Source organism: Amblyraja radiata, chromosome 18, assembly GCF_010909765.2.
Source record: "Amblyraja radiata isolate CabotCenter1 chromosome 18, sAmbRad1.1.pri, whole genome shotgun sequence".
NCBI lineage: Eukaryota > Metazoa > Chordata > Chondrichthyes > Rajiformes > Rajidae > Amblyraja > Amblyraja radiata.
In genome coordinates, this window is record NC_045973.1 from 27,975,668 (window position 1) to 28,003,311 (window position 27,644).

At 46.9% G+C, this 27,644-nt stretch overlaps 1 protein-coding gene across 1 annotated transcript in view; it reads left to right on the forward strand.

The window, feature by feature from the left end:
• Positions 1–27,381, forward strand: part of chchd6 (coiled-coil-helix-coiled-coil-helix domain containing 6) — a 331,439-nt gene extending 304,058 nt beyond the window's left edge. Inside the window, exon 9 of the mRNA XM_033037363.1 lies at positions 27,006–27,381. Coding sequence (XP_032893254.1) covers positions 27,006–27,029 — 24 coding nt within the window. The 3' untranslated portion in view covers positions 27,030–27,381. The remainder of the gene's footprint in view (positions 1–27,005) is intronic.
• Positions 27,382–27,644: the final 263 nt, after the last annotated feature.

Consider the following 27,644-nt stretch of genomic DNA (forward strand, 5'->3'; position numbering starts at 1 on the left):
TTTGCGATGGACTTAGACCTTCTGCAAAATCATCTTCTGACACAGCCGGCAGCTGGTGGCACTGCATGCAGCCCGTGTTGAAACAAGCTTCTGAGCGAGCACATGAATAAATAACGTGGGGTTTTGATCTATAGACAGACACTGGAACCTTAGCCTGCGATCATTATCTTCTGGCCGGCTTAAAAGCCTGCAGGCCAGCGAATGGAAAGCAGTAGGCAGCCGAGAGATTGCCCTCTAATTACTCTACTGGGAAAATAATTAGCGAGTGCGGCAGAGGACACAATGTGGAAACTTGCACGGGAGACCAGAGAAAGCACGCTGGCGGGTCGAATCGCAGCTCGGTTTGGGAATAGCTCTGCCCAAGGCCACTAGACATTGCACTGAGTTGTAGATCTATTCCAGTCCATCGCACAGAACAGACCAAACTTTGGAAACTTTGTCAGCGCCAGAAACGTGGTGACTATTTGTACGTATGCTGGAGTCTGCGGTACGATTTTACCAGGTTGTATGCAAAGACAAAGAACTTCACTGTACCTAGGTACATGTGACATTTAAGCATAATTGAATCATTGAATTGAATCATTGAATTCCCACCATTGACTCCATCTACACTTCACGCCTCCTCGGGAAAGCAGCGACATAATCAAAGACTTGTCCCACCCCGATCAATTCTTCTTCTCCCCGCTACCGGCTGGCAGAAGGTGCAGAAGCTTGAAAGTGCGCACCACCAGACTTATGAACAGCTTCTTCCCCTCCGTTATCGGGCTTCTTACCATGAGCTGGAGTACTGCCCGATTCACCTCAATCCCATTGCGGACATTGGACTTCGTCTCTGGAACTGATGGCCAAGGCGCCTCTACTTGGTGGGAAGGAATGTAAATACTGACCATAAATACAAGGCCCTTCTTCAGACGCACATGATCTTGGCACACGTGCCAATCATCTGCTTGAACTTAACCCAAAACCATTCCCTCCACAGATGCTGCCTGTCCCACTGAGTTCCTCCAGCACTTTGTATTTTGCTCCAGGTTCCAGCTCAGGGCTGGCACCGTGGCACAGCAGTAGATCCACTGCTTTACAGCGAGAGAACGCCGGGTTCGATCCTGACGATAGGTGCTGCTTGTACGGAGTTTGTACTTTTTTTTCGTGACCGCCTGGGTTTTCTCCGGGTGCTCCGGATTCCTCCCACACTCAAAGGGCGTGCAGGTTTGCAGGTTATTGGCTTCTGTTAATTGGCTCAAGTGTGTAGGATAGAACTAGCCTACAAGTGATCGCGGTCGGCACGGACTTGGTGGGCTGAAGGGCCTGTTTCTATACTGTATCTCTAAACTAAACTAAACTAAACCGGCAATTCCTCGTGTCTCCGGACCTCAGTACTGTACTTCCTAGATCTGTACTTCAGTGTCCCAGATCTGAGAAAAACAACCTCCAATGCGGACTGAATGGGGTCTGAAGAAGGGTCTCGACCCGAAACGCCACCTATTCCTTTTCTCCAGACATGCTGCCCGACCCTGCTGAGTTACTCCAGCATTTCGTGTCTATCTTCAATGGGAACTAGTTTGCACAAAGATTCGAGGGAAATACTTTAGAGATGGCTGTTAAAATCCACCGCTGCCATCACTCATTCCCACACCATTTGAAACCCCAGGGTTGGTGTTCCTTGTTGCGTTTTGAAGCTGATTGAGATCTGAGAATGTTTGTCAGAACACATTGACAGCGAAAGCTGATAGCAAGGTTAGACATCAGAAATAAACACCTCAGCACACAAGATCGCCTGCTGTGGCGTTCACGTTATTAAGAATCAGTATTCAGGAAGAATGCCTAAATTTATCACTGAAGAATCTTTTCAAGTTTTTTTTTTTGTGTTGCATCTCAAACGTGTTTCTGCGGGAACGGCCCCTTTTATATTTGAAGTGAGGTTTCTATGGCAACGGGATCAACTTTTTAAAAAGCAGGCAGAGCTTTGAATGTCATAATCAATGGTTATTTCACTGCACTGTTGTATGGTGAAGGTCTTTACGTACCCGTATTCTGGTTGCTGCTGAGATTTAGTTTAGTTTTAGTTTAGAGATGCAGCGCGGAAACAGGCTGTTCGGCCCACCGAGTCCGCACCGACCAGTGATCCCCATACACCACTGGGGACAATTCACAATTTTTACCGAAGTCACTTAACCTACAAACCTGCACGTCTTTGGAGTGTGGGAGGAAATCGGAGCACCCGGGGAAAACCCATATGGTCACGTGGAGAACGTACAAACTCCGTGCAGTCAGCACTCGTAGTCAGGATTGAACCCGGGTCTCTGGTGCTGCAGCAACTATGCCGCCCCTTGTAATCATGTTTTAGATATTAAGAGTGCAGAGGAAATTTAGCAAGATGTGGCCTCCATCCACTTCATCGGCGAGACCAAGTGTAGACTCGGTGGCCATTTCGCCAAACACCGGCGTTCGATCTGCTAAGGCATGCTGGATTGCTGGTTGCCAGCCATGTTAACTCCCCTTCACATTCCCACACTGACCATTCTCTCCTGGCCCTCCACCATTGAGGATACACCCAAACAGCAGGAGCAGCACCTCATACTCCGCTTGGGTAGCTTGCAGCCCTGCCGTATGAACATTGAATTCTTCAATTTTAAATACTAACAAAAAACAACCCCCACCTTTGCCCCATTTTTCCACCCTGTCTTCTCTGTGCCCCAATTGGGGACACACCCATTTCTCCCCCGCACCCCTTCCATTCTCTATTCCAGCCGCTGGATTCACACTTTATGCCACTTCTATCATTATACTTTTTGTCTTTTCATCCCTAGCCTTTGTCCAGCCAACTGCCAATCTAAACCCCCTTCACCTGTATCCACCCATCACTCGCCATCATCCCCACCTCTCTTCCAATTCCACTCCCCACCCCACTACAATTAGTTTGAAGAAAGGTCCTGACCCGAAACATCAACTGTCCATGCTCTCCAGAAATTCTGCCTGACCTGCTGAGTTACTCCAGCACTTTGTACCTATGTTTCACCAGGATATTACCTAGGATGGAGTTTTTCAGAAACAAAGTGACCCATAGCTTGGGTTTGTTTTACTTGATGTTGAAAAAAACTGTGGAACAGCCCAATACAATTAAAAAAAAGCTGTGTTCTCAGTGGACCTTAAACTAAACCATCATTGCCTGTACATTTCCCTCCACCGATGCTGCCTGACCTACTGAGTTCTTCCAGCACTTTGTGTTTTGCTCCAGATTCCAGCATCTGCAGCTCCTTGCATCTGAGCAGTAAATCTGCCTGTCTGAAGAAGAGTCTCGACCCGAAACGCCACTGATTTCTTTTCTCCAGAGATGCTGCCTGACCTGCTGAGTTACTCCAGCATTTTGTGTCCATCTTTGGTGTAAACTGTGATTTACAGTTCCTTCCTGCACAGTAAATCTCTCCTGTTTTTATTCCAGGCGGTATCTTTTAGTTTAGTTTAGTTTAGAGATACAGGGTGGAAACAGGCGCTTCAGCCCACTGAGTCCACGCCGACTAGCGATCCGTGCATAGCAGCACGGTCCTTCACACTAGGGACAGTTTACAATGTTAGCAAAGCCAATTAAACTACAAACCCCATCCCCCCACTCGCAACAAGGGCAGAGTCCCCCTAGTCCTCACCTTTCACCCCACCAGCCGTCACATACAACAAGTAATCCTCCGTCAGTTTCGCCACCTCCAACATGACCCCACCACTCGCCACATCTTCCCATCTCCCCCCATCTGCTTTACGCAAAGACCGCTCCCTCCGTAACTCCCTGGTCAATTCTTCCCTTCCCTCCCATACCACCCCCTCCCCGGGCACTTTCTGTTGCAACCGCAAGAGATGCAACACTTATCCCTTTACTTCCCCCCTCGACTCCATTCAAGGACCCAAGCAGTCGTTCCAGGTGCGACAGAGGTTCACCTGCATCTCCTCCAACCTCATCTATTGCATCCGCTGCTCTAGATGTCAGCTGATCTACATCGGTGAGACCGGTGAGATCGGCTGGGCGATCGTTTCGCCGAACACCTCCGCTCGGTCCGCAAGAACCAACCTGACCTCCCGGTGGCTCAGCACTTCAACTCCCCCTCCCATTCCCCACCCGACTTCTCTGTCCTGGGTCTCCTCCATGGCCAGAGCGAGCCACACCGGAAATTGGAGGAACAACACCTCATATTCCGCTTGGGGAGTCTGCATCCTGCGGGCATGAACATTGAATTCTCCCAATTTTGTTAGCCCTTGCTGCCTCCTCCCCTTCCTCAGCCCTCTGGCTCGTCCTCCTCCTTTTTCCTTTCTTCTCCCCACCACCCCCCATCAGTCTGAAGAAGGGTTTCGGCCTGAAACGTTGCCTATTTCCTTCGCTCCATAGATGCTGCTGCACCCGCTGAGTTTCTCCAGCATTTTTGTGTACCTTCGATTTTCCAGCATCTGTAGTTCCTTCTTAAACTACAAACCTGTCCGTCTTTGGAATGTGGGAGGAAACGGGAGCACCCAGAGAAAACCCACAAGGTCACGTAGAGAACATACAAACTCCGTACAGACAGCATCCATGGTCAGGATTGAACCCGGGTCTCTGGCACTGTGAGGCAGCAACCTACCCCCGTGCCTCGCTTGGTGTCAAGCGTTTGTTCCAACTACGAGACATAAGTTTAATATCTTGTTCAACACTGGGCACCTACGGCAGCACCGCTTTGCAACATCACTTTGGGGTTTGTGTGCCCAACTCTGAGCAGCTGCATTTGATCTGAGATCTCACAGTGTTCTGACTGGGAAGCGAGCAAGTAACCAACTGAAGAGTAACACAGCAATGTTTTCCAAAGTTCATTCTTTTAGAAACTGGCAGTGATAGCACTCTAATCTAGGCTGGCACTCCAGTTCAGTACTGAAGGTGACATTAGGTGTCTCAAGTGGAGATAAAAGATTTCTTGGCACCTTTTTTAAAAAGATAGAGGAGTTATTGTCATTGTCTTGGCTGTTATCCCTAAACCAACATCATTAAAATGGAAGAGCGGCACAAAGTGCTGGAGTAACTCAGTGGGTCAGGCAGCATCTCTGACGAAAAAGGATAGGTGATGTTTTGGGTCGGGACCAATCTTCAGACAGATTGTGCTGAGGGGGGGATGGGACAAAGCCTGTGAGTGATATGGAAACACAAGGAACTGCAGATGCTGGCTTACAAAAAAAAAGACTCAAAATGCTGGAGTATCTCAGTGGGTCAGGCAGTTTCTCTGGAGAAAATGGATGGATGGGTGACGTTTTTAATTTACAATTCACAGAACCCAATTAACCTACTAACCTATACATCTTTGGGATGTGGGAGGAAACCAGTGCACCCGGAGAAAACCCACGAGGTCACAGGGAGAACGTACAAACTCCATACAGACAGTACCCGTAGTCAGGATCGAACCCGGGTCTCTGGCGCTGTAAGGCAGCAACTCTACCGCTGCGCCATTGTGCCTATCTGAGGCAGAGTTTGTCAGGAACGTACCCGGAGGAAGAATTGAAGGAATGCAGCAATCGATGGATCTCAAACCTAAACAAGGCAACACATGGTTCTAATAGTTCACCTCAGGATTCCTGCCCTTTGGCCTCTGAACCCCTCCCAGATCAGAGCCGTGCGTTTATACTACTTGATCTTGGTGCCAAACAGTTGTTTGAAAATAACAAACCTCTCTTCAAGCGGCAGTTCAGCCTTTATCCGACCTCGGAGTGTGTGATTATGTTCACAATGACTCTTTTGTTTCCCTTTTTATCCCGTTCCCTCAGACTTGGTGCCACGCATCACAAGGTTAATTAACCAACACAGAAAAGGTGTGTTTAAGTAGGATTTTGTTTGCCGACATAAGCAGCTGATATTGTGCTGTCAACGTATTGAAGTTCTGTTGCAGGGTAAACAGTGTAGCAAAAGAATTGCCTGGCACTGGAGAAGCTGTAATCCTCTCAACTCTGCCTCTCAAGTTACTGTTTACAGTCGCTGTCTGCCTATGGAATCAGTAACATAATACAGTGAAGCCCGTGTTAAACAAGAGTAGGCCAGTTGATTTTGGCTGGCCACATCCCGGCAAGTGGAGCTCAAATGTTATTAGAGTCACACAGCACGGAAACTGGCCCTTCGGCCCATCTAGCCCACACTGCCCAACATGTCCCATCTACACCAGTCCTACCTGCCTACGTTTGGCTCCTATCCCTCTAAACCTATCTTATTCATGCATCTGTCTAAATGTTTCTTAAATGTTGTGATAATACCTGCCTCAACTACCTCCTCCAGCAGCTTGTTCCATACACCCACCACACTCTGTGTAAAAACAATACCCCCAGTTCCGTTTTAAACCTTTCCCCCTCACCTTAAACCTATGTCCTCTGGTATGATATTCCCCTACTCTGGGAAAGAGACTCAGTTTACCTGATTTACTCCTTTCTTTGGTTTAGTTTAGTTTATTGTCACGTGTACTGAGGTACAGTGAAAGGCTTTATTGTTGTGTGCTAACCAGTAAACAGATAAGACTGTACATGATTACGATCAAGCCATCGACAGTGTACAGACACAGGATAAAGGGAATAGCGTTTAGTGTAAGGAAAAGTCTGGTAGAGTCTGATGAAAGATAGTCCAAGGGTCTCCAATGAGGTAGATGGTGGGGCAAGAACGCTCTCTAGTTGGTGGGAGGATGGTTCAGTTGCCTGATAACAGCTGGGGAAAAACTGTCCCTGCATCTGGAGGTGTGCGATTTGACACTTCTGTACCTCTTCCCTGATGGGAGAGGGGAGAAGAGTGAGTGACTGGGGTGAGACTGGTCCTTGATTATGCTGGTGGCCTTGCTGAGGCAGCGTGAAGTGTAGATGGAGTCAATGGAAGGGAGGTTGGTTTGTGTGATGACCTTGTGTCTATGCCGACCAGGATGCCACACCTACACTTGTCCCACCTGCCTGTGTTTGACCCGTATCCCTCTAGACCTTTGCTGGTGCAGCAAAAGAAACAGAGAGCAGTTTGTGGAACTCAGTAGGTCAGGCAATGTTTACGGAGGGAAATGAAGAGTCTATGGTTTGGGTCAAGACCCTTCCTCTAGCACTCGCTCTAGATGAGGAGACCCGACCCGAAACATCAACCATCCATTTCCCTCCACAGACGCTGCCTGACCTGCTGAGTTATTCCAACTGTTCTCCTTTTTCTTCTGTTGATTCCAGCATCAGCAGATTCTTGTGCCAAAACTTGTGTGCATCTGCTCTGAAACTCCTCCAAGGCCAGTTACACCTCAAGGGGACCTGTCCAAACAAAACTAAAGAAGGCACATTAGTTTAATGGTATCTGCAATGTCTTTACAACTGCACTGAGACACGGCATTATAGACATGTACAACAAGATAAACATTTGGTGGGCAGCAAGCTTAAATATTTATCTCTTGACACTTCAAGCCAACAGACAAGTTATTCCAGTGGTTCTTTGAGTCACACAGCAAGGCACAGGCCTTCTGATGTAGCTGTAGCTTGCATATAGCATTCTCAAATCATGACTAGTCCACTCCTTAGTAATAGTTCAGGAATCTTTTTGCTTCACTTCACCACACTTTAAAAATGCCAGGAAATTGTCATCGAGTGTTTAATTGTCATAGGCACCGACATCAGAACAATTAAGTTCTTACTTGCAGCAGCAGAATTGAGCCACCAAAAGCTTTTCTTTAGATTTCACTTTAGACTTTAGAGATACACCCTGTGGAAACAGGCCCTTCGGCCCACCGAGCCCGTGCTGCCAAGTGATCCCCATAGACTATCACAATCCCACACACTTGGGACAATTTATAATTTACAGGAGCACAACTAACCTACAAATGCTGATGTTGGTGTTAACCAAAGATAGACACAAAATGCTGGAGTAACTCAGCGAGACAGGAAGCATCTCTGGAGAGAAGGAGTGGGTGACGGTTCGGATCGAGACCCTTCTTCAGGAAACCGGAGCACCCGGGGAAAACCATGCAGTCACAGGTGAACGTATAAACTCCGTACAGTGAGCAGCTGAGGTCAGGATTGAACCCAGGTCTCTGGCACTGTCAGGCTGCAATTCTACCGCTGTACCACTGTGCCGATCGAAATCAATAGTACTTTTTCTGCCCGGCCTCTCATTCACGCTGTATCTATTGATCTTCATTATTTCGAGTACATTTTCTGTGTCTTATTCCACACAGAGAGAAAACACTTGTTTATATTTCTCTGCCTTTTCCTTACTTCTCAGTGTAAATCCTCCTGTCTGAGTTCGCATGAGACCCACATTAACTTTTTATTAATCTTTTCCTTTCTAGAAGCCTAAATGAGCTTTTAAATTATATTTGTATATTTCTCGCTAGATTAATTACATTCTTCTTTCCTTTTCCTTATCAATTTCTTGGCCCTCCTTTGCTGAATTCTAAAGTTTTCCCATATCTCAGGATTACTGGTCTATGTGGTAACGTCATAAACCTTTTCCTTTGATCTAATTGTATCTAGAACTTATCTCATTAGTCTTGCTTTTGCTATGGGGCTTCAGCGCCTTACAGAGATACTTATATTGTAAACCGTATATTTTCCCAGTCTCTCACCGTTGGTGAGGCCGCATTTAGAGTACTGCCTTCAGTTCAGGACACCATGTTATCGGAAAGATGTTGTCAAGCTTGAAAAGGTTCAGAGAAGATTTACCAGGATGTTGCCAAGACTCGAGGGGCTGAGCTGTAGGGAGAGGTTGAGCAGGCTAGGACTTTATTCCTTGGGGCGCAGGAGGATGAGGGGTGATCTTATAGAAGTGTACAAAAACATGTGAGGAATAGATCAGGTAAACGCACAGAATCTTTTTACCCAGAGTTGGGGAATTGAGAACTAAAATTGAGAATTGAGGGGAATTGAGAACTAGGGGACAGGTTTTAAGGGTAGTAGGGAAAGATTTAATAGGTAACTAAGGGTGGTGGGCCTATGCAACAAGCTACCAGAGGAGATAGTTGAGGTACTATCGCAACGTTTAGGAAACAATTGGACAGTTACATGGATAGGACAGGTTTAGAGGGATGTGAGCCAAATGCAGGCTGGTGGGATAAGTGTAGAACGGGCATGGTAGTCGTTGTGGGCAAGTTGGGCTGAAGGGACTGTTTCCACGCTGAATGACTACATGAATCAATCTCTCCTCCACCCCAAGCAACCCTGGTCCGATCCCCTCCTCCGAACTTTCATCTCTCATCCCCCAATACTTCCCTTTTATTTCCCCTCTGAGCCGAACATGATGCCAAGTTAAACTAATCTTCCCTGTCTGCACATGATCCGTATCCCTCCATTCCCTCCGCATCCATGTGCTTATCTAAAAGCCTATTAAATGCCACTATCATATCTGCCTCCACCACCACCCCTGGCAGTGCATTCAAGACACCCACAACTCATTAAAAAAATGTGCCCCACGCATCTCCTTTAAACTTTAGCCGATCTCACCTTAAAGCTGTGCCCTCTAGTCCTTGGTATTTCCACTTTGCTATAAAGGTTCTAAAAAACTGTCTGACCTGTCTATGCCTCTCATAAATTTATATACTGAAATTACTTCTATACTTCTATGAAATCTCCCCTCAACCTCTGATGCTCCAGAGAAAAAATCCAAGTTTGTCCAACCTCTCCTTATAGCTAACACCATATTAGCCTCAAGGAGAATGGGCACTTAACAAGTGTCATAACTTTGAGCAGCTGCGAATACATTGGAAAGAGAAAGTGAACCTAAAATCCATTATTTAAGTTAAATTGATGCCTTGTGAAGGGAGAGTGAGCAAGAACAGGTTCTACATTGTTGATCTCTTGTTCACAGAATATTTTGCTTATGACAGGGCCTGTCTCTGGTCTGTAGAAGAGTTTTAACCCAAAACGACACCTATTCCATTCCTCCAGAGATGTTGCCTGACCTGCTGAGATACTCCAGCACTTTCTGCCTGTCCATTCAAGAGATGATTCAACTTTCAGTCTATCTATTTACTCTATCTATTCCCCTCATGATCTTATATACACCTCTGTAAGATCACCCTTCATCCTCCTGCGCTCCTCAGAATAAAGTCCTAATCTGCTCAACCTTTCCCTATAACTCAGCCCCTTGAGTCCTGGCAACATCCGCACACATTTTCCCTTCACTATTTCCTTGCTCCATTTCAGTTTGCATTTTCATTCTAAATCAAGGGATATTTTTGGATGTCAAAGGTTATGAGGAAAAAGCAGGAGAATGGGGTTGAGAGGGAACGATAGATCAGCCATGATTGAATGGCGGAGTAGAGTTGATGGGCCAAATGGCTTAATTCTGCTCCTATGACCTATGAACATTTGAAAACAGAACAATGACATTCTTTCTTGCTGCAGCAAACAGGTGTATAAACACAGTACTCATAGACAACGCAATAAACAAAAGAAAGTGAAATACATTTTTAATAAGCCCATTATAAGAGCAAACTAAAAGTCTGAAGTCCCTAGTGCCACCAATACGGTCTGTAGTTTGCAGTTTGGTTGCTGTTCTTGAAGCAAGATAAATGAAAGTGCGTTGCCAGCATGAAGTTTTATTCATGAATGATGGAGAACATTATCCAGGTCCACAGCTCCCTGAAAGTGGCAACACATTGAGTATAAGAGCCAGGAAGCCTCGTGGCAGCTTTATAAAACTTTGGTTAGGCCACATTTGGAGTGTTGTGTGCAGTTCTGTTTGCCCCATTACAGAAAGCATGTGGAGGCTTTGGAGAGGGTGCGGAAGAAGTTTGCCAGTATGATGCTTGGATTAGAAGGTATTAAGAGGTTGGACAGGCTAGGTGCAGGAAGATTGTTCCTGATGTTGGGGGAGTCCAGGACAAGGGGTCACAGTTTAAGGATAAGGGGGAAATCCTTTATGACCGAGATGAGAAAAACATTTTTCACGCAGAGAGTGGTGAATCTCTGGAACTCTCTGCCACAGAAGGTAGTTGAGGCCAGTTCATCGGCTATATTTAAGAGGGAGTTAGATGTGGCCCTTGTGGCTAAAGGGATCAGGGGGGTATGGAGAGAAGGCGGGTACAGGATACTGAGTTGGATGATCAGCCATGATCATATTGAATGGCGGTGTAGGCTCGAAGGGCCGAATGGCCTACTCCTGCACCTATTTTCTATGTTTCTATTAGCTACAGGGCGAGGTTGGACAAACTTAGATTATTTTCTCTGGAGTTTAAGAGATTGAAAATTTAAATGTTGAGAGGGATAGATAGGGTAGACAGTCGGAACCTTTTTTGCAGGATGGAAATGTCAAATATTAGAGGGCATTGCTTTACGGTCAGACGGCAAAGTTTAAAGAAGATGGGAGGGGCAACTTTTTCACACAGAGGGTGGTGGATGGATGGAAGTAGCTGCCAGAGGAGGTAGCTGAGGCAGGTACTAAAACAGCATTTAAAGATACTGGACAGGTACAGGGATCCATGACACAGGTACATGGATAAAAATAGTTTGGAGGGATATGGCAGGACGTGGGGAAATGGGACGTTGAGATGGGGCAACGGTTGGTGTGGACTAGTTGGGCCTCAGAGCCTGTTCATGTGCTCTATGAGTCTTAGTGCTGTAGTTTGCAGTTTGCAGCCAGCATCCCTGGAAAATAGGGATAGGCGACATCTTGATCCGACCTAAAACATCACCCCACCACGGTCTCCAGAGATGCTGCCTGGCCCGCTGAGTTACTCCAATGGTCTACATAATTTTTTGGTAAACTAGCATCTGCAGTTCCAACAATGGACCATTGTGGGCTCCGCCTTTCCTTCGTCATCGTTGCTGGCCCTGATTTGCTCTGAACCTTTTATACCTCTCGTTTCTCTCCCCCCCGACTCTCAGTTTGAAGAAGGGTCTCGACCCGAAACGTCACCTATTTCTTTTCTCTGGAGATGCTGCCCGACCCATTGAGTTACTCCACCATTTTGTGTCTATCTGCAGTTCCATGTGTCCACAAGTTTACACAAAAATGCCAAAGAAAGCTGCCCTTTAAAAAGCTGGCGAGAGATTTGTTTACGTTCAGTAGCTTCAGCTCTGTTATTTAATTCAGCCAGATATTAAATTTCATCTCTTTATCAAAATAGGATTGATGCTCTGAATGCGTAAATGACAGAGTCATCAATGACGAAACAAAAACCTTGCTTCCGTACATTTATTTTATATTGTCCATGAGAATAGTTAGTTTGTCTCTGAGTCACATCTTAGTGGCTTTGAGACCAAAGTATACAAATGAGCAGGAAACTTTGACATCCAGTGGAGTTTTATGAAAACAAAAGCTACCGAGTGCTGGAGTAACTCAGCGGGTCAGGCAGCATTTCAGCACAACATGAATAGGTGTCGTTTTGGGTTGTGACCTATCTTCAAACTACACAGAGTATTAAGAGATATGTTAGAGGTGCTATCTTTTATATAAGAAGTTAGACTTTTGTCAGAAACAGGCCCGTTGGCCCACCCCACCCATGCCGACCATTGTACCCATCTGTAGAATCACAGTCATACAGCACGGAAACAAGACCTTTGGCCCAGCTTGCCCACACTGACCAAGATGCCCCATCTACACTAGTCCCATCTGCCCGCATTTGGCCCATGTTCCTCTTAACTTTTCCTTTACGTATACATTTAATTTCACAATGCTTGCCAAATGGGACTAGCTTAGATGGGGTATCTTGGTCAGCATGGATGAGTGGGCAGAAGGGCCTCTTCCCGTGCTTTATGACTATGACTGTTTCTGTCTGCATTGTCATAGAGTCATACAGCGTGCAACAGGACCCTGGGCCCAACTTGCCCACGCAGACCAACATGCCCCATCTACACTAGAACCACTTGCCTGCGTTGGGTCAATGTCCCTTTAAACCTATCCTTTGCTTGTACCTGTCTAAATGTTTCTTAAGCGCTGAGGTAGGACCTGCCTCAACTATCTCCTGGGTCTGAAGAAAGGACCCGACCCGAAACGTCAACCATCCTTTTTCTCCAGAGATGCTGCCTGACCCGCTGAGTTACTCCAGCACTTCGCACTTCTTCAACTACCTCCTGTGGCAGCTCACCACCCTTTGTGTAAAGTTACCCCGCAGGTTCCTATTAAATCTTTCCCCCACCTCAAAGCTATGTCTTCCAGTTCTTGATTCCCCGACCCTGGGTAACAAAGAAGACTCTGTGCATCTATCCTATCTATTGCTCTCATGATTTTACACACCTCTATAAGATCACCCCTCATCCTCCTGCGCGCCAAGGATTGAAGTCCTAGCCTGCTCAACCTCTCCCTATAGCTCAGGCCCCTGAGGCCGCTCTTCGGTGTGGAAGCTAAACCTGGGGCATCCACAGGGCACCCAAGGCATTGACTGAGGTGAGGCAGGGCCCTGACAATTTCTGACCAACGCAAAAACAACATGTCTTCCGCATTGGCTGAAGAAATAAACTATTTTTCTTTTAAATTGATTCATCAACTGCGAGGAGCGGCCAAGGCTGGTGTTTATTGTCTCAGGCGGGTTGGCGGGGAGAAGATTAGTGGCAATGACCTTGCACTGCCCCAGTGGGAAGTGTGTTTGGGCTGGAGTGTCAGGATCTTGGGATTGGTATCGGTTTATTGTTATCACCTGGACCGGGAAACGGAAAAACTTTTGTATGTGGGCCGTCGAATCAAATCAGAAAATAATCCCAAAGACGTGCAGGTTTGGAGGTTAATTGGCCTCTGTAAACGTGGAAATACCCCATCAAAATCCCTCCTTTCTGTCTCTGCATGTTTTTTCATGTAACCATTCACATTGTCCTTTCATATTCACTCTGCCCCCTCCACCCTGTCCCTTACTACCCTCAGCCTTCCCTTCGCCTTTACATTTAATTCCTCTTCTTCTCTCCTTATTTTTTTAGTTTATAGTTTAGTTTAGAGATTCAACGTGGAAACAGGCCCCTCAGCCCACCGAGTCCGTGCCGACCAGCGATCCCCGCTCACCAACGCTATCCTTACACACTGTAGGGACAATTTACAATTAACCTACCTGTACGAGGGTGGGAGGAAACCGAAGATCCTGGAGAAAACCCACGCAGGCCTCAGGGAGAACGTAGAAACTCCGTATAGACAAGCACCCGCAGTCAGGATTGAACAGTTCTCTGGCGCCATAGGGCAACATCTCTACCGCTCATCTCTTCTGTTACCCTTTTGTCTCCTTTTTACCTCTTTGTCACTTACTCCACCCATCTACCAAACCAACCCCCCCCCCACCTGCATACACCTTTCGCTTGCCATCTCCTCTCTTTTCCAGCTTCCCAACGAATAAGTCCCCAATACAACAATTGGCAGTCGGAACCAGTGAACGTGGAACACGTCTGACTCACCAAAATCCCACAATAATAACAATGCATTTAGTAGTTATATAACAATAACTACAGCAACAATTACAATATTACTGTACGTAAGCAACAAAAATGCAATTCAATAAACTAAGATTACACATGCAAATGAACAAAAACTGGATGCTGGATCTGCAGCCTCTTGCACTTGCTTCACTGTTGATGTTGATACCACTGTTAATGTGCCTATCAGCCCACCGAGTCCGTGCCAGCTGATGATCACCCGTACAATAGATCTATCCTATACAGTAAGAATAATGTACAGAAGCCAATTACTTACAACCCTGCAGGTCTTTGGGATGTGGGAGGAAACCGGAGCACCCGGAGAAAACCAACCTGGTCACAGGGAGTGTTTAAGAGGGAACTGCAGATGCCGGAAAATCGAAGGTAGACAAAAATGCTGGAGAAACTCAGCGGGTGAGGCAGCATCTATGGAGCAAAGTAAATAGGAGACGTTTCGGGTCGAGACCCTTCTTCAGGTCACAGGGAGAATGTGCAAACTATGTACAAACAGCATCCAAGGTCAGGATCGAACCCGGATCTCTGGCGCTGTAATGCAGTGACTCTGCCACTGTGCAACCGATGTTGTTTCGTTTAGTATGTTATTGTCACGTGTACCGAGGTACAGTGATAAGGTTTTTTGTTGTGTGCCATCCAGTCAGCAAAGAGATTATACATGATTACAATCGAGCCGTCCACAGTGTACAGATACAGGATAAAAGTAATAATGTTTAGTGCAAGATAAAGTCCAATTAAGGGTAGATCGAGGGCCTCCAATTAGGTAGATGGGAGGTCAGGACCGCTCTCTAGTTGGTGATAGGACGGTTCAGTTTCTTGGCAAGCTGGGAGGAAACTGTCCCTGAATCTGGAGGTGCGCGTTTTCATACTTCTGTACCTCTTGCCTGATGGGAGAGGGGAGAAGAGGGTCCTTGATTTTTCTGGTGGCCTTGCCAAGGTAGCGTGAATTGCAGATGGAGTCAAAGGAAGGGAGGTTGGTTGTGTGATGGTCTGGGCTGCGTCCACAATTCTCTGATGTGATGCACAATTCAATCATGCTGTGATGCATCCGGATAAAATGCTTTCAATGATGCATCTGTAGAAGTTGGTGAGAGTTGTTGAGAACATGCCGAACTTCCTAAGCCTTCCAAGGAAGTCGAGGCGTTGGTGTGGTTTATTGGCCATTGCTTCGATATGGCTGGTCCACGACAAGTTGCCGGTGATATTTACTCCTAGGAACTTGAAGCCATTCACCGATCTCTACTTCAATACCATCAATGTATGCCACTGTGTGTGTGTGCCACTTCTCTTCCTGAAGTCAGTAACAATCTCTTTTGTGTTGCTGACATTGAGGGAGAGATTGGTTCGGAAGGAACTGTAGATGCTGGATTAATCCGAAGATAGACACAAAAAGCTGGAGTAACTCAGCGAGACAGGCAGCTTCTCTGAAGAGAAGGAATGGGCGATGTTTCGTTTTGAGACCCTTCTACAGAGAGATTGTTGTCTTGACCCTAGGTTACGAGGCTTCCAATCTCATTTCTGTACTCCAGCCCACAACAGCAGTGTCATCCGCAAATTTGTAAATTGAGCTGGGTTTATACTTGGCCTCTCAGTCGTAGGTGAATAAAGAGTAAAGAATGAGAGCATGCAAACTTCTTACAGACAGCACCTACTATCACCACACTCTTATCTACCTCATTGGAGACACTCGGACTATCTTTGATCAGACTCTACTGGACTTTATCTTGCACTAAAGGTTATTCACGATATTCCCTTTATCATGTATCTGTACACTGTGGATGGCTCGATTGTAATCATGTGTTGCCTTTCCGCTGACTGGTTAGCACGCAACCAAAAGCTTTTCACTGTACCTCTGTTCATGTGACAATAAACTAAAACAAGCAAACTAACCTGAGGTCAGGATCGAACCGGATCTCTGGCGCTGTGAGGCAGCAGCACTACCCTTGCGCCTCTGGGCCGCCCCTGTTGTTGTTCTTTCCTATATGAAGCATAGATACCATCATTGACCAGTTGTCCCGAGTAACCCATCTCTCAATTGCTTCCACAAATTCACTGCAATACTGAGGCGCAGAGCCATTGGGGATCAATTCATTTCACCAGCAGGATTGATGATAAGAATGTAATTTTTGTAATTGTCTTATTCCACGCATTCGTGTTGCCAATATGCATATGTATGGTGCTCCAATCTCTCGGTGTGCAGACTCCCTGCTGCTTAAGTAGTCGCATGAAGATGTTTAGAGTTGCTTCGGAACGGTTCATGTAATCAAAATCTCCATCAGATTACAGCCTCATTCGCTGTAAATAGCAACGTTTCATTAATGTTGCTTTTGTAATTGAGAGGTTCATCTTTAAGCAAGGTTGTTTTTCCGTTCTTCATTCCATAACGCCATTATGCCCATAATTCGAGACCTTTTATTTCACATTGCCGATAGTGGATTATTAGACCGAGTGCATCTGTCTACATGGATGTAATATATACACCCTCAGTACTTTGCATATATTATGAAAACCAGTAATGGCTCCCTTTCTTCCACCATGCTGGTGCTAAATTGACTTTCATTTTGATTTAGCAATGTGTCAGCTGACATGCTCTCCTTCAAGGTCCTGAAATAGAAAGGGCAAAAAGATCGAGGGGAGGAAATGTGCGCCTTGTCCCATCGTTTTTCCCTCAGAAGCTCGGCGTGAATCAAGTTTTTCGGAGTAAATATCACCAGCATCGTTCTAGACCAGCCATATCAAAGCGATGGCCAAGAAAACACACCAACGCCTCGACTTCCTTTGAAGGCTTAGGAAGCTTGGCATGTCCCCATCAACCTCTACAGATGTACCAAGGAAAGCATTTTATGGGGGATGCATCACAGCAAGGTTTGGGAGCATGCGGGTTTGTAGGTTAATTGGCCTCTGAAATATTGCCCCTGTTATGTGTGGTGGTGCAAGAGTGAGATAACATAGAACTAGTGTGAATAGGCAAATGATGGTCGGTGTGGACTCAGTGGGCCAAAGGGCCTGTTTCCATGGCATATCTCTAAACTAAACCATTCCTCAAAAAGCAAAGACTATAGACTTTTAGAATTTTTGAGGTACGGCGTGGAAACAGGCCCTTCGGCAAACCAAGTCCGCTGACCAGCGATCACCCCATACACTAGCACTATCCGACACACTAGGGACAATTTACAATTTTATCAAAGCCAACCTACAAGCCTATATGGGAGAGTGTGGGCGGAAACCGGAGCACCCGGAGAAAATCCACGCGGTCACAGGGAGAACGTACAAACTCCGTACCCATGGTCAGGATCGAAACTGGCCTCTGTCGCTGTAAGGCAGCAACTCTACCACTGCCGCCCGGCGTTTCAAAGGAACTTTGAGTTCTTGTGTTACTATTCCTGGTTGCTTTTTCAGGAAAGATGAAGCAGTGTATATTTGTGCAGAAGTTGGAGAGGCTGTGGGTGTTAATATGGCTGTCCTCTATGCAATGTCTTCAACCTAAGACGTAGGAGGAATAATATGTTCTTTAGTGACCTTTATCTGCTCAGTTATGCTTCCTCAAAATGTGCCTGGAGAAGAGAGTTGGCATTTTTAACGTTATCTATGCGTGGCTCTGGAATATCCTGGGTTTTGTGTTCATCCCGTAGATGAGTGAAGAAGTGAGAGAGAAACCTTATTAAACAGGGGCAGCACGGTGGCGCAAAAGTCGAGCTGCTCTCATCGCCGGAGACCCAGGTTCAATGCTGACCGTACAGAATTTGCACGTTCTCCCTGTGACCGCATGGGTTTTCTCCGGGTGCTCTGGTCCCACATTCCAAAGACGTGCAAGCTTGTAAATTAATTGGCTTCCATGAATTGTCCCTAGTGTGTAGGGGATAATTAGTGTATGGGTGATCGTTCTTAAATTCATAAGTCACAGGAGCAGAATTAGGCCACCCAGGTCTGCTCTGCCATTCAATCATGGCTGATCTATCTTTCCCTCTCAACCTCATTCTCCTCGCAGTAACCTTTGACACCCTTGCTAATCAAGGACCAGTCAATCTCCATTTTAAAAATACCCAATGACTTGACCTCCACAATGAATTCCACAGATTCCTCCCTTATCCCTTACCTCCTTTTCCACGCTGCATCTCGCAACTAAACTGACCATCTCATCGGCCCTGACTCCTGGTTATACCAGCTACAAACCAGATCCCAGGGGACTTCTCTGTGTGAGATCGGCAGAGTCAACTGCTCCCTCACCCAAAAAATCAGATCACATGCACTTAATTACTTCAGAATCACTTCAAAAACAGAAACTGAGAGCCTTCCTTTCACGCAGCTGTGGTCACTCTTTGACTCAGTGGGTCTGAGAGCATTGTGTAAAGCCACCATACTCTGTGCATCATACACTCTTCAGAAGGATGAGGGGACACCTCATTGAACCTTATTGAATAGTGAAAGGCTTGGATAGAGTGGATATGGAGAGGATGTTTCCAATAGTGGGAGAGGCTAGGACCAGAGGCCATGGCCTCAGAATAAAAAGACATAAATTTAGAAAGGAGATGAGGAGAAGTTTATTTTGTCCGAGGGTTGTGAATCTGTGGAATTCATTGCCGCAGACGGCAGTGGAGGCGATCGGGATATTTTTAAGATTGATAGGCTCTTGATTAAGACGAGTGTGTCAGGGGTTATGGGGAGAAGGCAGGAGAATGGAGTTGAGAGGGAAAAATAGATCAACTGAGATTGAATGGCTGAGTAGACTTGATGGGCCGAATGGCCTAATTCTGCTCTTATAACTTGTGAACCACCAATGATTAATTTTAAGGAACCTAAAAGCAAAAGAGCACCGAGAGTTGAGAACGTGTAGTGGGCTGCCATTTGGCAGCGGGGGGTACTCCAGTTATAAGCGTTTGCAACTGCAACGTTCTGTCATTGCGACTGAATTCACTCCATTCCCTGTCTTTGGATACTCGAGATGGCAATTGCAAGCAATCTTCTTGATTCGTGTTGCATTAGACCGGCGTGCACACACCGTTACAAGGAGTATTTACAGAATACTAATTAAGGAAAGTGCTGTGCTCCGATCTGATTCCTATTCACATCACAGAACAGATTTATTCTTCTGATGCCACAATAGAATGTGGCTCGGAGCTTCTCTCGCCCGGAAGGCAGCCAGTTGGTATTCTGTGGGGCAGGTTATCTCTTCTGTCCGGTTGGGGCCGTTCCCTCTGAGACGGTTCGCTCACCACAGAGCTCTGAAACAGGGCTCAAAAGGGCACGTTATCCCCGCGATCACCTTGGTTTTCTCCGGGTGATCCGGATTCCTCCCACAGTCCAGATGTGCAGGTTCTGTAAATTGTCCCACAGTAGAACTAGCCTACAGGTGATTGCAGGCCGGCTGAAGGGCTGTATCTCTAAACTAAACTAAACGTGCAATTCCTTGTGTCTCTAATTCTGTAGTACAGTGGCCCAGATCTGAGAAAACAACCTTCAATGGGGACTGAATGGGGTCTGAAGAAAGGTCTCGACCTGAAACGTCACCTATTCCTTTTCTCCGGAGATGCTGTTTGACCCGCTGAGTTACTCCAGCACTTTGTGTCTCTCTGCGGGAGAGATGGGTCCATTGCCAGCGGGAGGCCATCAAGTCATAGAGGCAGAGAGACGGAGACACTGGGCCACAGAATTACACAGGCGGACAAAGATAGAGTCACTTAGTGCGAGAGTTGATGGTTCATTCTGCCCAACATGTCCATGCCCAGGTTAAAGACCTTCCACACTAATCCCATTTGCCTGCATATCCTTCAATATCTCGCCTACTCAGGTCTTGGCATCATGTTCGGCACAGACATTGTGGGCCGAAGGGCCTGTTCCTGTGCTGTATTGTTCTTTGTTCTATATTCTGAGAGAGGTAATTCACCTTCTACTGCTCTTTCCCTGTCACTCCCTGCAAAATGTTTCTTTTACAGATTTTCACTCACCATGTAACAAAGGTGTACAGTATGCTTGCCTTCGTCGGCCAAGACATTGGGTACAAGGGCCAGAAAGTCACAGTCATACAGCGTGGAAACAGGCCCTTCAGCCCAACTTGCCCACGCTGCCCAACATGCCCCATCTACACTAGTCCTACCTGCCTGGCCCATTTCCCTCTAATCCTATCCTATTCATGTACCTGTCTAAATGTTTTTTAGACGTTGTGATAGTAACTGCGTCAACTACTTCCTCTGGCTGCTCGTTCCATATACACACCACCCTTTGTGTAACAAAGTTGCCCCTCGCCTTAAACCAACAATCATCCCGTACACTAACACTATCCGACACACACTAGGGATAATTTACTGGAGCCGTTAACCTACAAACCTGTACATCTTTGGAGTGTGCGAGGAAGCTGGAGCACCCGGAGAAAACCCATGCGGTCACAGGGTTGATGTACAAACTCTGTACAAACAGCACTCGAGGTCAGGATCGAACCTAGGTCTCTGGCACTGTAAGGCAGCAACTCTACCTCTGCGCCACCGTGCCACCCCCTATTCAGCAATGAGTGCATTTTGAACTTAGATTTGAATGAGTGAGATTTGAACTCAGATCTCAGGATTATCAGTCCGGTTATTTAATCTCAATGCCACTGTGTCCTACTGGGATTGTGTTTCACCAGGGCAGAGGGATCTTGGAGTTCAAATCCATGACTCCCTCTATGTAGTAACAGCAGTAGATCGAGTGGTACAGAAAGCATATGGTATGTGTTGTTCCATGGAGCGAGGCGTTGAGAATAAAAGTCATGAAGTCATGATACAGCTTTACAGGACTTTGTTCAGGCCACATTTGGACTACTGCAGGCAGTTCCCCATTACAGGAAGCATTGGAGATGGTACAAATGGCTCCTAGTGGCAGCGCGGCTCTGGCTGCAGCGGCTCTCCGGCAGTCCTGTTTGTTTTGTGTTTTTTGTGTTGTTTATTTTCGTTTTGGTTAGTCTAGTTTTGGTTTTTAGTTTCTGTTTTGGGGGGGGTTGAAACGGGGCTTGCTGTCTCTCCCTGCGGGGGAATGCGACTTTTTTGTCGTATTCCCCTTCTCTGCCTCCGTCTGCGCTGAGGCCTAATGGCAGAGCTGGCGACCTCGAGGCTCAGGAGGCAGAGCCCGCCAGGACTCGCACTGGGCTCGCTCCCGTGAGGACGGCCCGGCTCGGGGTTGGAACAGGGCTTCCGTGAGGGGCTGTGACGCTCCCGTGAGGACGGCCGGCCCGAGGAAGGAACGGTGCTCCCGTCGGAGTGGCCGAGCTCGGGGAGGTACGGCGTTCCCAGCCCGAGGGAGGAGCGGCGCCCAGTCGGGGCGGCCCAGCCCGAGGGAGGAGCGGCGCCCATGCCGGGGCGGCCCAGCCCGAGGGAGGAGCGGCGCCCATGCCGGGGCGGCCCAGCCCGAGGGAGAAGCGGTGCCCAGTCGGGGCGGCCCAGCCCGAGGGAGGAGCGGCGCCCATGTCGGGGCGGCCCAGCCCGAGGGAGAAGCGGTGCCCATGTCGGGGCGGCCCAGCCCGAGGGAGAAGCGGTGCCCATGTCGGGGCGGCCCAGCCCGAGGGAGAAGCGGTGCCCATGTCGGGGCGGCCCAGCCCGAGGGAGAAGCGGTGCCCATGTCGGGGCGGCCCAGCCCGAGGGAGAAGCGGTGCCCATGTCGGGGCGGCCTGGCGCGAGGCTGAGACGGTAACGGCACTCACGTGAGGGCGATCCGGCTCGGGGCTGGAACGGTGCTCCGGTGGCTGGGACGGTGTTCTGGCGGCGGTGGCCTGAGTCCGGGGTTCGGCCGCGGGCCAGCGGCTGCGTCAGCAGGACTGGTGGGCGGCAGCTTCGACCACCCCGGGCCGCGGTGTTTGAGCCGCGGGACAGTTGTAACATCGCCCGGGGGGTATCGCCTCAGCGCAGAGGGAGAAGAGGAGGGAAGAGACTGGAGACCTAAGACTTTTGCCTCCATCACAGTGAGGAGATGTTGGGTGGACTCACTGTGGTGGATGTTAATATGTGTTTATTGGTGTTTTTTTATTGTATTGTATTGTATGTATGACTGCTTCAATTTCGTTCAGACTTCGGTCTGAATGACAATAAAGGCTATCTAATCTAATCTAATCTAAAGGAGTTTTACCAGAATGCTGCCTGGATTAGAGAGTTTCAGCTACAGGGGGAGGTTGGACAGACTTGGATTGTTTTCTCTGGAACGTCGGAGGTTGAGGGGAGGCCTGATGGAAGTGTACGGAATTATGAGAGGCATTAATAGAGTAGACATTCAGAACCTTTTTCCCAGGATGGAAAAATCAAAGACGAGAGGGCACAGCTTTAAGGTGTGAAGGGAAATGTTTAAAGGAGATGCCCGGGGCAACTTTTTTACACAAAGGATGACGAGTGGCTGGAACTTGCTGCCAGGGTGGTGGTTGAGGCAGAAACGATAGTGGTGTTTGAGGGACATTTGGATATGGAGAGAATGGAGGATGTGGATTATGTGCAGGCAGATTGGAGATGGTCTTGGCATCATGTTCAGCACAGATATTAGCCAAAGGGCCTGTTCTTGTGCTGTGCTGTTTGATGATCTGTGTTCTAGGACAGTCTTCAGAAGAAAGATATAAGATCACAAGAAAAATATATAAATTCACTCTGACATAATAGAGGCAAATAATTTTTAAACCATTTTTCATAATCTCAAGTCCCTCCAAGGCACTTCGCAATAAAATTCTTCTCAAGTATAGTCATTGTAGTAAATATATGATACGTAGCTGGCAATTTTGAAAAAGCAAACCCTTGCAAATAATTTGATAATGACCAACTAATTTGTTTACTTGTGGTATTGATTGAGGGACAAATTAATTGGATTGGAAACTAGGAGTGTTAGTTTTATATATGTAGCAGCCGCGGAACAAAGAAATTCTTACTTGCTACAGTTTAACAGGCCCAGTATTACAATAACATACAAATAAGTGTACTAGAATCAATAATACATTAAATTAACAACAGTGATGCTAGGTAACCATAATAATGCAAAACTGAAGTCCGTAGTGCAATCAAAGACGTATTCTTTACAGCGAGGAAACAGGCCCTTCGGCCCACCGAGTCTGTGCCGACCAGCGATCACCCTGTACACTAGCACTATCCTACGCACTTGGGACAATTTGGACTTTTACCAAAGCCAATTAACCAACAAACCTGCAGGCCTTTGGAGTGTGGGAGGAAACCAGAGCACCCCGAGAAAACCCACACGGTCACAGGGAGAACGTACAGGGAGCACCCATAGCCAGGATTGAACCTGGGTTTCTGGTACTTTAAGGCAGTCACACATGCCGCCCATTAGAAGATTAAATTGCTGAGTTGCCTGATCCAAAAAATCACCTTCACCATGAACCCCAAGGATGCTGCATGACCAGCTGAGTTAATCCAGCACTTAGTGTTGTGCAGTTAGTGTTGTGCAGTGTTCAAGAGCCTGATGGTCGCTGGTAAGAAGCTGTTCTCGAACCTGGAGGTCACGGTTTTCAGGCTCCTGTACTTTCTTCCCGATGGTAGCAGCAAGATGAGAGCGTGGCCAGGATGGTGCGGGCCTTTGATGATGCTGGCTGCCTGTCTGAGGCAGCGCCTCATGTAGATCCCTTCGATGGTGGGGAGATCAGTCCCTCTGATGGGCCAGATAGTGAGAGCATCACTACTGGCCCTTAAAGCAATGCTATAGAACCTATCTGAAAGAACACCTTAATGTCTCTGAAAGACAACACATTGGAAATACAGCAATTTACTAGAGTGTCAGCTGTTTTTTTTCTTGCAGCACAGAAGGAGGTCAGTTGTCCTTCATTTACAAGATGTATGAAGCATTTTACTACAACAGTTTTAGTTGCATCAAAATGAAACAACACCAGAAATGTACAATTCATTGTTAACTTGCTACAGCGAGGAAACATCCTTATAATCCTAGAAAATTGGATTGGAGCTGAATTTTCTCTGTAGATAATTTCATTTCTAACTCCCAGAGGGAGCCACATAGATTCTGTTCATCATTTCATGATTCATCAAAGACTGTCAGAAGTCATGGAGAAATATTGAGTGCAAATTCAGAAGGTTTTATTGGCCATAAATTCAATAAACTGTGCACTGTTGCATTTGGTACGATCGCCTTCATCGGTCGGGGCTTTGGGTATAAGGGTCGGGAAGTCATGATACAGCTTTACAAGACTTTGTGTAGGAAGGAACTCCAGATGCTGGTTTAAACCAAAGTCCTATAAACACAAAAAGCTGGTGTAAATCAGCGGGACAGGCAGCAACTCTGAAGAGAAGGAATGGGTGACATTTCGGGCCAAGACCCTTCTTCAGACTAACCTGAAAAAGGGTCTCGACCAGAAACGTAGCCCATTCCTTCTCTCCAGAGATGCTGCCTGTCCCGCTGAGTTACTCCAGCTAATTGTGTTTATAGGACTTTGGTTAAGCTGCATTTGGAGTACTGCGTGCAGTTCTGGTCACCCCAATACAGGGAGGATGTGGAGGCTTTGGAAAAGGTGCAGAGAATGTTTACCAGAATGATGCCTGGATTAAAGGGTATGAACAACAGGGAGAGCTTCAACAGACTTGGATTGTTTTCTCTGGAAGACCGGAGGTTGAGGGGAATGCTGACAGAAGTATATAAAATGATGGCATAGATAGGGTCGACAGCCAGAACATTTTCCCCAGGATGGAAATATCAAATACTAGAGGATTTAGCTTAAAGGTGAGAGGGGCAAAGTATAAAGGAGATGTGCGGGGCAAGTTTTTTATTCAGAAGGTGGTGGGTGCCTGGAACACGGTGCAAGGGGTGGTGGTGGAAACAGAAACGATAGTGGCTTTTGAGAGACTTTTGGATAGGCACATGGATATGCAGGGTATTGTCTGATTCACCTTTACTCCATTGCGGACATTGGTCTTTGTCTCTGGAACTGATGCGCTACAATGTTGAGAACTATATTCTGCACTCTGTATCTATTGTACTTGAGTTTGACTTGATTGTTTTTACGTATAGTATTATCTGATCTGATTGACTTTAGACTTTGTAGATACAGCATGGAAACAGGCCCTTTGGCCACCGAGCCCGTGCCCTCCTGCGATCACCCCGTCTCCAGCACTATCCTACAAGCTAGGGACAATTTACAATTTTACCAAAGCCCATTAACCGACAAATGTCCCCTCCCCCCTCTATATTTCAGTCTGAAGAAGGGTTCCGACCCAAAACATCACCCATCCTTTTTTTACAGAGATGCCGCGTGACCCACTGAGTTACTCTAGTACTTTGTGTCTACCTTGTACCCAATGCCCTGATGTTCTAGAGAAAGTAGTAGAATCATCAACCACACACTGTAAGCTTAGCAAGCTTCGTCTTCTTGCGTTGGAGGCAGCAAACGTCTGCAGCAAGGTGATGCCATCCGGTTCGACATCCGTAGGTGCCCGCCCGGGTTGGGCGCATGCTCCGGGTTGGCGCCAAGCTGCGCCGCTGCTGCTGTCTCTTGTTTGTTGTCATTCGCCTGATTGAGGTCAGTTGACGGGACTCACCACGGGGAGGTCGACAACATGAGCCCCAGCTTAGCAAGCTGGAAAGGATACAGAGAAGATTTACAAATTGCCAGGACTCAAGGACCTGAGCTATTGGGAGACGTTGAGCAGGATAGGACTCTATTCCTCAGAGTGCAGGAGGATGAGGGGTGATCCTATAGAGGTGTACAATCAATCTGGTAGATGTACAGACTCTTGTCCAGAGTTGGGGAATTGAGAACCAGAGGACATAGGTTTAACCTGTTCAGTACCACCCCCGAGTATTTTTCACATGTCACTCGTTTTGCTTATTGTCATTTTATGGCTGTGTGATGAGTCATCCTTGACCTAGAAAAAAAAACGGCGCAGTGTGGCCAATAGTGGAAAAAAATGTTGGCAGTGAACAGGTTAAGGTGAGGGAGGAACAATTTAATAGGAACCTGAGGAGTAACCTTTTCATACAAAAGGTGATGGGTGTATGGAACGAGCTGTCGGAGGAGGTAGTGAGACAGGTACTAGCGCAACATTTACAGTAAGAAACATTTAGACAGGTACAGGGATAGGACAGGTTTACATCCACCACCTCCAGATTCAAGGACAGTTTCTTCTCAGCTATTATCAGGCAGCTGAACCATCCTACCAACAACTCGAGAGCAGTCCTGAGCTACTATCTACGTCATTGGAGACCCTCAAACTATATTTGATCTGTCTTTACTGGACTTTATCTTGCATTAACTTCATTCATGTTATTCCCATTTATCATGTATCTGTACACTGTGGACAACTCGATTCCAATCATGTATTATTTTTCTGCTAACTGGTTGGCACGCTACAAAAGTATTTCACTGTACCTCGGTACATGTGACAATAAACTAAACTCAAACTGAACTCAACTAGAGGGATAGACACAAAGTGCTGGAGTAACTCAGCGGGTCAGACAACATTTCTGGAGAAAAGGAATAGGTGATGTTTTTCGGGCCGAGACCCTTCTTCAGACTCAACTGGATAGATATGATGGACCATGTTGGTTGGTGAGGGCAAGTTGGGCCGAAGGGTCTGTTTCCACGCTGTATGTCTCAGTGATTATGAGCATGTCCATACACACAGGTGGTGCATGAGAATTCTCTGCTAGCTAGTGAAGCAAGTAAAAGTTGCATGTCTTCTTATTTTCAGACTTTGTTGGTGAATCAAGGCTGAACTACAAGGAGGCTTTGTGCAGCGCCGGTTGCCATGGAAACACAATTCTACTCATCTCAAGCAAGACCAGAAGGGCTTGTCCAGAATTCTGTTTATCAATAAGCATGCATTGAGCTGACTTTGATTCCCTCAGTCCACGTTAGTTGTGAAAATGTAGCCCCATGTTTGATTCATGCTGCTTGGACCACTGCCCCAGTGTTACCCCCCCCGCTTATACTGCATGGAGCATTGTGTTGTATTGTACCTCCACTCTTCAAACCCCTCCATTACGTTGCTGGTTCTCATGTTAGAGTCTTGGATGGTTCAGTGTTTCTTGTGTTCAGCTGAATAAAAAGGTTTTTGTTTCTGAAAATGTTCTTTGCCTGAGCTGAAGTATGAACATAGCACAGGCCCTTCGGCCCACAATGTCTGTGCCGAACATGATCCAAGGTCAAGCTAATCTAAACAGCACGGGAAGAGGCCCTTCGACTCACAATTTAAGAGCCGAACATAATGTCAAGAGCATCCTTTATCTACCTGCATGTGATCCATATCCCTCCATATCCATGTGCCTGTCTAAAAGCCTCAGATGCCACTATAGTATCTGCTTCCACCACCACCCCCTGGCAGCGCATT